Source organism: Laetiporus sulphureus (assembly GCF_001632365.1).
Source record: "Laetiporus sulphureus 93-53 unplaced genomic scaffold LAESUscaffold_135, whole genome shotgun sequence".
Lineage (NCBI taxonomy): Eukaryota > Fungi > Basidiomycota > Agaricomycetes > Polyporales > Laetiporaceae > Laetiporus > Laetiporus sulphureus.
The window spans coordinates 1-10,148 of NW_024468644.1; the positions used below are offsets into that span (position 1 = coordinate 1).

Consider the following 10,148-nt stretch of genomic DNA (forward strand, 5'->3'; position numbering starts at 1 on the left):
GATTGGAAGAATAGTAAGAAGGTTTTCAGCAAGCTTGTGCCAGTTCGTGCTGATATCCAAACGATAGTGACAACGATGATCTTTAACCTGACGCAAGATCATGCTGAGGAAGCGTGTCATGGTTTGGCTGTAGGTATACAGCGTGCCATTTTTGTTACAGTCCTCCAATGGCAGTGGCTTCCACGCTTCACCAGATGATGTATCACTTTGTTAAATGGATCAGATTAGATAATGTCTATCGTCAAAGTTTGGAATGCTCACATAGGACAGTGTAGCAGCATGCGACGGCACATGTATGGCACAGCATCTGCACCCTGACGACAAGCAATTGTGTACTTCCAAACTGCATCATCAAGGCCTTTGAGATATGTTTCAGATGCATCAGGAAGACTTGTAAATGCCATCAAATCCTGTATAGCCTGCTTTGATGTCATCAAGTTGTGGTTCTCCATAAACTTGGCCCATCCTGTCATTTCAACCAATGGTGTGAGATGATGATTCTTTTGTGGTAGAGGCTTGAATGGAGGAGTGATGTTGGGTAGGACGTTTTGGATGAAAGCAGCATATGGAGAGGTAGAAGGTACTTGACGAAGGGATGGAAGAATAGCAAAATAACGTGTCGACACAGGATAGAAGAATGTTTGAACACAAGCATCTTCATAGTGAGATAAAGCTGTGGAGGAAGCACCACGATGATTGGTGGAAATGTGCTTCTTGATGGTCCCTTTTGTGATGCATGCATAGGAGCATAGCTTGCAAAGAAATCCTTGATGGATGAGCAGACCTTCAACAGGAGGACCATTTGAAGAAGGACACTCGGCAGAGGCAGGAGCAACCACCTCATGTTGTTTGCAAAAGTCTTCCCACATATGCACATATTTTGTCAGCATAATGTGATGAGTTTTGAGATGTCCACCAAGTTTATCTTTTGAATAGGCCACTCCACATGCAACGCAGATGACAAGCTTGTAATGCATGTGATAAAGGCAGCCAATAGCTTCCAGAAAGGGTGTGATGAGCAGATATGACTTAGACCCATCAAGGTGTTCTAAAACATTGGCTTTATTAGAGCTCTCATATATAGATGTAGTTTGAGCACTTACGTGGTGAGGTGAGCATGGTAATATCACTGACAATTTCAGCCATATTTTCTATGTTTCCTGAATCAAAGGATGTGATCACTGATCGTGAAGAAGTAACTTCATCGATAAAAGGTAAAATCTCAGAGGATTCAGTGTAAGGAGCTGAGGGAGTGTGCAATGCAGCAGACTGAATGGAGGACTGATCGGATTGTATGGAGGACTGATAGACCATGGGCATTTCCACGTCTGACAGATTTGCAACAGTCAGATTGGAAAGAGCTAGAAGTGAAGATGTCTGCTGAAGTGGTGGATGCTCTTGAGAAAAATGAGCTGCAATTTTGCTGGAAGAAGCAGCTGTAAAGTCATCATAGGGACAGTGATATAGCTTTGTCTTGGCATGACGACAGATGCGAGTCATTTCACCTGAACATGATTTGTTATATCAGATCATTATAATTATGAAAACCATACCTCGCAGTGAATAGATAAAGAACTGCTGATGCTTTTCTTGATAGTGAAGGTCATACTGTTCTTTTGAGGTAAATGTTGCCTTGCATTGACCAGTGCGACACCGATGCATGCTATGAAAAAATTTTTAGAGCTCAGTAGCCAACATAAAAACTGACTAACTATTTTTGCTGCTCTTTGGGCATGTTTAGAGTTTTGCTGAAGGATGCTAGATAAACATCCTCAAAGAGTGAAAAGATAATACATCACGTACAAAGTGACAGATTGAGATGATGTTTTTGTGCTTTTAAATTTTGCTCAAATGAAGGAAAGGATGAACAGACTGCCATCTTAAGAGATATGCAGTGATGACGACAAAAAAGTGCTTACAAATTGTATAAACAAGGTCTAACTTCCACGTGGTGTTTTGAAGCTGGTGCAAATTGTCAAGTAACTGATGTGAAGCAAATGCTGTCAAACAGAGAAAAAGAATTGGCTGCTTACACCAAACAAAACTTTTGTATCTGCAGAGATGGTCAATGACATGAAACAATAACATTGACAGATCTGTTTTATGAATTAACAACTTACCAGTCAAGTGTCAATGAAAGTACAAAGACAGATGATGTTTTGATGATATTGATCAGCTATATGCAAAGGACACAATGTTTGAGTGAGCAAAGAGGTTAAAACTGTGAAACAGCATTACAGACAGTATAAAAGCTTGAAGGGCAGATATTTGAGCCTGAGATGATGGTGGTTCAAGGACAAGTTGTAATTTAAACTCAGCTACCTTTAATAGAAAATGCTTAGTAAGAAAATATGCCAAGTAATTGTATTATATAAGCAAATAGCAGAATGAATCTCAGCCATTCAAACTGAAATATGAATCATGAACCAGGTGCATGTGTCCTTGGTTACAAATGTTCTCTTCATACTGCTTGTGTGTGACTGTAAGTGTCCAGTCCACAATTGAAAAAAAAACTTATTCAATGCAATAGATTGATCGCATTAATTATATTTGATATCATGAGGCCCTCAGCCACAAAATAAACAAAGACAAACTTTGTGTGATTTTTTTAGAAAAATTTTCTTCCATATCCTGCTCTGCTTCCTACTTTCTGCTGCACATCATTCTGCTTCATTGCTGTGCTGTCTTGTAATTCTTCCTTCAATATGCCTTCCAGTGTCCCTCCATCTCAGAGTCAAGCTGAAAGTGAGGCTGTGGTCAACACCATTAGCTCCTCTTCTCTGTCACTTGCCATCACTGCTCAGGAGGATTCTGTGGCAGCCCCTGCCAATGAGAGTGGAGGTGCTGTGTCTGCAGTCAAGGTTGCCTTAATCAAAGAAAAAGTGAGTGGTGGTTAATCATTATGACACATATATCAAATGATCTTGTGGCAGCGCAAGCAGATAAAAAATGCTGTGACAAAGGCCAGGCAGGCCAATGCTGCTGTGGCTGCTGTCAAGGAGCAGATTCGCTATGGATCTCGTCACAGTCTGGCTCAGGTATGTTGCATGACTTAATTGGCCATCAACTTTTTTAATGCAAATAATCTGGCAGGTCGGACGAGTGAAGAGAAAGGCTGATGAGCATAAGGCAAAGATTGATGCTGGGCCTGCAGCACGCACTGACAAGTATTTTCGTCGCAACCGTGGTCGTCGCATCGAGAAAGGCCATCAGATTAACATGATCAACTTTGAAGTTGAAAAAGTTGTTCTGATCAAAGCCAAGACAGCAACAGACTGGAAAGATAAGGCGTGCATGAGTGCCGTATGCAAGAAAGGTAAGCAATGTCTTTTGAATGAGATGTCTGTCATCTGACCACTTTTTCAGGTTTCAAAGCTACTGACATTGTCTTTATCCGATCGCTTGCTGGCCACAGGCTGGAAGTATGTCTGATTTGTTCGTTTCTTTTATCTATACTAACAGTAACCACAGAAGGCTAAGGCTGATGAACTTGCAGTGCATGAAGTCCAGCATCGCTATGTGCATCTGGGGTGCATGACTCAACGTCAGCTTTCTTTCTTTCAAAAGCGGCACAAGGGCAAGGCTCTCGTGGATCATGCCAAGATTGAGGGTCTGGATGATCTGCCCGACAGTATCATGAAGAGGGTGAAGAGTCGCATCCTAAATGCACACCCGAGCAAAGGAAAGAAGGTTCTCAGTGAGAAGGAGACGAAGGAACACAGACAGAAGTGTAGAGCTGCTCAGAAGAAAGCTCGCAGTGAGCGTCATCACAAGGCTAAGAAGGCTAAGACTGGCACTGATCTTGCGGACACGGCTGGGACGTCCATGGGCAATGCCATGGTTCATGAGGTGCGTCAATTTCTGGCTACAGCAATATGATTATTCACAGAATTTTAGGCCCTTGTGGAAGCAGCTGTGGCTCAGGCTGCAGATCTCTGATATATATCTCAAATTGTGTAGGCGTACCAAAATGTGTACGTGGAAAAATGCGCATGTCATAGTACTTGCAATCTCCAAGTCCGAGCATGGTGTCTCTCACAAGACGACAGCATAATAACAGCCACAAAAATATATGATAATCCATGAGCCCATGCAGGAAGTACATGCTTCGCGTTTCGTAAGTCATTCTACATAGGACGAGGACCAGCATTCCCACAGCGCCCACGGCCTCAAGCAGCTCCGCGTCGGCGTCGGTGTCGGCATCTGCATCCACGTCCACCTCCGAGCGCAAGTTGCTAGCGCTGTGACGAGACACGTCCGAGTCGCGAGGCGAGCCTCGAGCAGAAGATATGGCCGCGTTGCCGTTCATGCGTGGCCCACCAGACGAAGCCTTCAGATGCCCCACTGGAGACTGGGCACGAGCGCCCCTCGGTCATGATCTCAAATACGTCGTCGTCGTCGTTGACCGACGACCCGGGTAGAGTTGCAATGTACGGCGGCGTCGGCGGCAAGCGCTGCGAGCCGGTGCGCGCAGACTGCGCATGAGGCGAGGGAATCGGCCGCTGCTGCTCATCGCCTTCGCGCTCATGGCATCCATAGGGCGGAGACGACAGTACAGTGCCGTTGGGGCCAAAGCGGGCGAAGACTGCGGCGACGTTCCATGGTTGACCGGCAACGTATCTGATTTGTGAAGCGCACGGTCTGGACCGGGACGGCCGTTGAGCGAGTTTTGATGGTGCGAAGACGGATGAATGGCTGCTGGCTGCTGGTGGTGGCCGAGGACATCTGGCTATCTAACGTGCCGCGGCGCTCGACCCGCTTCATTTTCTTGCGGCAGCTGGTCGGTCGAGCCACGTGTGGTCAGAATACAGACTTCGCGAAGCAAGGGATAACCTACCGGTCGCATACTGTTCCTAAACCTTCGGGCCCTGGGCCCCACTTCTCGACACACTTGCCTTCCTTATACCGCCTGGGAAGCCCGCACTGCCTGCAGATGCGTTGACCCTGGGCGTTCGTTGGCGGATAGCCCCCACCCTGGATAGTCGACGGGGCCGCGATCAACCTTCCCATGGGACCTAAGGCCGGAGCAGCAGACAATGCATAAATCCTTCAACAATAGATCGATGCACATACCGAGGGTCAGAACCGTCCCATTCGCGCCTAGGCTCTGTGAGCTCCCTAACTTGCTCTTTTTCACAGGGACACTAGTCACCGGCGGCGCAAAGATACGCCTCTGATACGTATGCACCTGGCCAGGCGCAGGAAGCGGCCCCGAGGCACCCACCCGATTTCCGCCCGCGCTGTGTCCAGGAATAGGCGAGACGCCAGAGCTGCCCGGAGGCGAGACTCCCGGGCCGAACGCAGACAGGTGCAGCTGTTGTCGCAAAGGGTGGAAGGAGAGCGAGGACGACGCGAGAGAGCGTGAATGCACATGGTTGGGCGGCACGCCGAGATGCTAACCGCGTTGGCGTCGATCAGGGGGGACTGTGAACGATGACGCGTGTGCGGGATGACCATGTGCTGCGACGGGTGATGCGAGAGCGACAGAGCGTGGGGACGAGCGAGAGCGACTGAGCGTGAGGACGAGCGAGAGCGGCGGGTGCGCTGTCGAGGAAGCGATCATGGTCGTCGTCCGTCGTGGCCTCCAACAGCATCTCCTCGAGACTGATCGAATTGCCGACTACGTGAGCCAGAGTGAGAGCCAGAGCGCGAGTGTGAACGGCCGCAACGGTGGGGTTGGCGTTCGCCGTGCGGCTGCTGCGAACGACGGCCTGTGGCGTCGACATAGCGTATTTACACGGGTTCCTCGCGGTCACGGTCTCCAGTATGGTACGAACGCTGTTGCGGCGATGGATGGGAGTACGGGTGAAGAGCGGGCACGCTCGCATTGCCCGAGTGTGGGACGAGGTACGACCGAGCACGGGCTTGAGAGCGGACGAGCCGAGGCACGGGAGAGACGGCGAGGGCGAATGCAGAGGCTGGACGAGGACGAGCTGGCCGCCACCGTTCGCGATGAGGCCCGAAAATGCATCGGCGGAGCGGAGCTCGACGGTGCTAAGGTAGTGATGAGCTCGCGACATCCTTCCTGAATAGTGCGGAGGCGTGCGTCGGCCTCGTCGCGAGCAACCTCTGTGCGCGCCTCGTATTCGAGATTAGTCTTGACAGAAGATTCGGGGAGTGGTTGTGCCTGGCAGTTCGCACCGTTGGAAGTGATGAAGGGTCGTTGCAGGAGGGTGTTGCGGTTGACAGGGATGAGGCATGGGCGACACTGGCGACGAGTCGCTCCGCCCTTGGCTTCGATGAGCTCATGGTGCAGGGAGTCCGTGTCACGGAGGGGGGCATCGGAGAGGAGCGAGGCGAGCTGCGCAAGACGTCCGTTTGCGTGTTCGCTCGTCGTGGATGAATCCGGACGGCGGGGTGCCATGCGCGGCGAGCTGAAGTGAATCCATGCGCCCTCGAGCGACGCGCGATACAGGGCGTTGGGACTCACCGGTGACACCCCTCCCACTCTGTCCATCTTATCCGCCCTCCCCTGCATCGCCGCTGACCCATCGCCGTGTTTTGCATGTGTTCGCGCGCTCGTGAGCCGTTGTGATCGGGCGATAGCGTGGGCAGCGATAGAGGGTAGCCTGTAGAGTCGACGTGGGCGGCGAGAACGCGGCGGTGGTGAATGGATAGTCAACGTGGAGGTTGGTGTAGAGCGCGCGCGCGCGCTTGTTCGCTGCAGCGCTGAAGACGTCGCAATAGCGAGGAAAAAAACCCCCGAAACAAATCAAGTAAAATGAGAAAAAAGAGGCAAAAGAGGAAAAGAGCGAAGCAAAAACGGCGATGCATGAGAACGGTTAGCACGGGGCTGATAGACTCGTCGCACACATCGTGGGTAGTTAAGCCCCGCAGGGCCGACCGACCTGACTCCACCGGGATCCGAACCCTCGAACCCGGAATTTACCGGAGCCTCAATACGCGCCGCAGCGCGCTCACCGAGTAGGCTATTAGACAACACAAAATATATCGCATTTATTATATTCAATATCATCAGCGCCCAGCCACGAAATAAACAAAGACAAACTTTGTGCGATTTTTATAGGAAAATTTTCTTCCATGCTCTTTCTTCTTTTCCCTGCTCATCATTCTATCATTTTGCATTGCTCCCTCTCACAACCATGGCTTCTGAAGGTGAAACTGAGCTGGATGAACTGGATAGTGAGACTGGAAGTGACACAGAAAGTGAGACTGTGAAGGCAGTTGTCAAACCTGCTGCCACAGCAAGCCAGAAGCGAGAGAAAGTAAGCATGAATCAATCATTATCTCACTGTCTTTAACTGTCTTGAAATAGCACAAGAAGCTCAAAGAGGCCAAAGCTAAGGCCAGGCAGGCAAATATTGTCGCTACTGTGGTCAAAAATGATCAGATTCGTTATGGATCTCACTCCACTTCTGCTCACGTATGTTGCTTAGCTGCTAAATAACTGTTTTATTTGATGTAAATAAATATTGCAGGCCAAACGTGCAAAGAGAAAGGCTGAAGAGCACAAGGCCAAGATTGATGCTGGACCTAAGATGCAGCCAAACATCAAACAGCGTCATCGCAACCATGGTCGCTTCACCATGAAGGGCTTTGGCATCACCAAGGACAAGCCTGCTGTTGATCAAGTTGTCAAGCTGAGTGCAGCTTCAGAGGAGAGCATGAGGGCCAAGACATGTATGAATGTGGACTGCAAAAAAGGTGAGTGCTGTCATGTAAATGATGTGGCAGCCATCTTACCATCATTATAGGTCATGTCTTCAAGCCTGAAGATATTGTCATCATTCGAGCACTCATTGGTACCAGGATCAAGGTGAGTGCAGTTTTTTTGACTGTCATCATTTTATACTGACAGCAAGTATAGACTGAGACTGAGACTGATCCTGAGGGGCATGAGATCATTGCTCCAGTGCATGCCATGCATCAGAAGTTTGTGCATCTTCAGTGCATGAGTCAATCTTCTCTTGCTTTTTATCAAAAGCAAAAGAATGGCATCACTGTGGTTGATGTAACCAAACTTGATGGCCTGAACAGGCTGCCTGGTATCTCTAAAACTGAGATTGTTCAGTGCATCATTAAGGCCTCAAAAGCTGAACAGGTGCAGAAAGATAAGACTGATCAAAAGAAGAAGCGCCATGAGCATCACCAGTTGAAGATGAAGATGAAGGAGGAGGCAAGTAGGACAGTTAAGACAGTGAAAGCCAATGTCAAGGCTCACAAGGTATGTCAATGTTCTGACAACAGCAATATTATCATTAACAAAAGATTTAGGATAGTGTCAAGGCTATCAGGGCTGAGGCTGCAAAGATTTGATTTACAATTCAAAGTATGTAGGCTTGAAAATGTGTTTGGAGCAATCACTATAATTGTGGATGTTCATATATATAGCACTGTGTAAAGGCCAATTGAACACTTGTGTGTGAACATAGTTTGCAAATTGTAGCATACCTGACATGAATGGCTCAAATCCTGCTCTTACTTTTGGTTATACAGTGGGTGATCAAAGTATGAAACACTTGCTTGCTTTTCACTATCAGCATTATATTTTCAGTTTTGTCGCAAATATAGTCACCTGTAAAATTTAAACAACCAGTTGTGGTCAGCGAATTTGAGAAGGAGACCCGCTGGCCAGCTTTCACTGTGTGTTCACCAGGCAAGCATGGCCATAACTTGACAGGGTGCCATGGCCATCATGTGTGAAAGGTGCCACAGCCAAGATTGTGGCCCAAAGGCCCTTGAAGAGGACGCTACTCAAGCCAATAGACACAGGGCAGAAGGTTGACTCCTCCAAGCTTTTAAACTCTTTGCATATGCCCACCTTTACCAGTGTACATGCCCACAACTGTCGACACGTGCTCTCAGACAGGCCACATATAAGGCTGTGTGGACATACATAAGCAGACATGGACCCATCGAGAAGAGTGCGGACCCACCAAAAGTTACTTGGTAAGGAAGAAAGGTTACCCTCTGGACCAAATACGCACACATCCATCCCCCCATTGTGCTGAATAAGGCAAAAAGCAATCAAGCCCTCCTCACACACCCTTTTAGGACACACTTTGAAAGCAGCCCCTCTTGCCCGCGGATTTTCTATGTTAGCTCTGGCTTGTACCTCTCCTTCGCCCCTGCTGGTCCCTCTGTTCCCGCCTTACTGTCTCTCACCTGCACGTCGAAACATCAAGACAACACACAACCAAGGAGCGTGTCTAATCATCGTTATCACCTGTCGCAGCAATCATGGGTGTTTACACCAATCCCCACATGGCAGCTCGCAAGGGTTCGCACATCGACACCTCCACTTACACCTTTACCAGCCATGCCAATGTCATCCTCCTTCTCAGCCTCAAAGGCTCCCAGACGTCTGCCTCCTCCTTTTTCAAGAACAATGCATCGATCTCCATTGCCACTACTATCATCTACATGTCATCTTCCCACCGACGGGCACGAGCCTTCAGAAACTTCCACTCAGAATACACCGATGAGGAAGCCTACCACCGCCGGCATTCTCATTCATGCTCGCTGTTCCCATCCACGAATGTCAAGTTCGAGTTCGAGCTGAATCCGTCAGATGAGCTGGAGCACCCGCTCGAGAGGGCCACGTGCATCTGCACCCACTCCAAGCACATCCTGCGCAAGAGCGCAAAGGGGTCTATTATTCTGCCCCACATACTCAACCGTCCAGCCTATTGTGCTGTCCCTGCATCGCAGTTTAAGCCTATCGACCTGAAGCTTGCACAAATACCCGTCGAGTATATACAGGATTCATTTGCTGAGCTCAGGCCTGGGTACGTAACCAGTGTCTGTCATGCTTGTGTATCTAACCTGCCTGCTTTCTTCCTCACAGCATGCTCAACATACTTGCATCAGTGGAGTTCAAATCGATTTGCGATACTGGCGAGAACCTTCCGAAGGAGGTTTCACTGTCCGTGAACGATGACTTTTCTGATGCGCCGACACATATCTTTGCAATACATGATCACCAGCCAGACCACCTCCGGAAATACATCATGCTCTACCCCACACACCATCTTGTCTGGGTCACGAATTGCATCAAACTGCTCAAGTTTGCATCCTCGCATCCTGGGCAGCTCACCTCTGGTGAGCCATACACCATCTCCGTCATCCCACTGCGCATCTTGCACTCTGCAACCTTTGCCGACCTCGTGGCCTACATCTACTCCAAA

At 48.9% G+C, this 10,148-nt stretch overlaps 6 protein-coding genes across 6 annotated transcripts; 3 read left to right on the forward strand and 3 right to left on the reverse strand.

Moving 5' to 3' along the window:
- Positions 1–257: 257 nt before the first annotated feature.
- On the reverse strand, positions 258–1,735 carry LAESUDRAFT_718546 (uncharacterized protein; the record flags this gene model as incomplete). The annotated part of the gene is made up of 5 exons (XM_040907448.1): positions 258–724; positions 785–1,048; positions 1,104–1,505; positions 1,554–1,663; positions 1,713–1,735. 5 exons carry the CDS (start codon positions 1,733–1,735, stop codon positions 258–260), a joined length of 1,266 nt encoding a protein of 421 aa, XP_040757396.1.
- Positions 1,736–2,657: 922 nt separating this feature from the next.
- LAESUDRAFT_94624 (uncharacterized protein) lies at positions 2,658–4,146 on the forward strand. Its single transcript, XM_040914885.1, has 6 exons — positions 2,658–2,882; positions 2,934–3,038; positions 3,094–3,316; positions 3,367–3,422; positions 3,472–3,849; positions 3,898–4,146. Exons 1-6 carry the CDS (start codon positions 2,706–2,708, stop codon positions 3,937–3,939), a joined length of 981 nt encoding a protein of 326 aa, XP_040757397.1. The 5' UTR covers positions 2,658–2,705; the 3' UTR covers positions 3,940–4,146.
- An 89-nt stretch (positions 4,147–4,235) lies between these two features.
- On the reverse strand, positions 4,236–5,726 carry LAESUDRAFT_816888 (uncharacterized protein; the record flags this gene model as incomplete). Its single annotated transcript, XM_040914821.1, has 6 exons — positions 4,236–4,585; positions 4,639–4,705; positions 4,756–4,777; positions 4,838–5,015; positions 5,074–5,395; positions 5,433–5,726. The coding sequence occupies 6 exons, from the start codon at positions 5,724–5,726 to the stop codon at positions 4,236–4,238; spliced, it is 1,233 nt and encodes a 410-aa protein (XP_040757398.1).
- Positions 5,606–6,600, reverse strand: LAESUDRAFT_94633 (uncharacterized protein). Its single transcript, XM_040914886.1, has one exon. The coding sequence runs from the start codon at positions 6,476–6,478 to the stop codon at positions 5,753–5,755; it is 726 nt and encodes a 241-aa protein (XP_040757399.1). The 5' UTR covers positions 6,479–6,600; the 3' UTR covers positions 5,606–5,752.
- A 503-nt stretch (positions 6,601–7,103) lies between these two features.
- Positions 7,104–8,277, forward strand: LAESUDRAFT_765302 (uncharacterized protein; the record flags this gene model as incomplete). Its single annotated transcript, XM_040913636.1, has 6 exons — positions 7,104–7,226; positions 7,277–7,384; positions 7,440–7,665; positions 7,716–7,777; positions 7,829–8,185; positions 8,236–8,277. The coding sequence occupies 6 exons, from the start codon at positions 7,104–7,106 to the stop codon at positions 8,275–8,277; spliced, it is 918 nt and encodes a 305-aa protein (XP_040757400.1).
- A 1,323-nt stretch (positions 8,278–9,600) lies between these two features.
- On the forward strand, positions 9,601–10,148 carry LAESUDRAFT_624712 (uncharacterized protein; the record flags this gene model as incomplete). Its single annotated transcript, XM_040903320.1, has 2 exons — positions 9,601–9,749; positions 9,809–10,148. Coding segments are annotated over 2 exons (489 nt in total), but the record flags the coding sequence as incomplete, so codon positions are not given.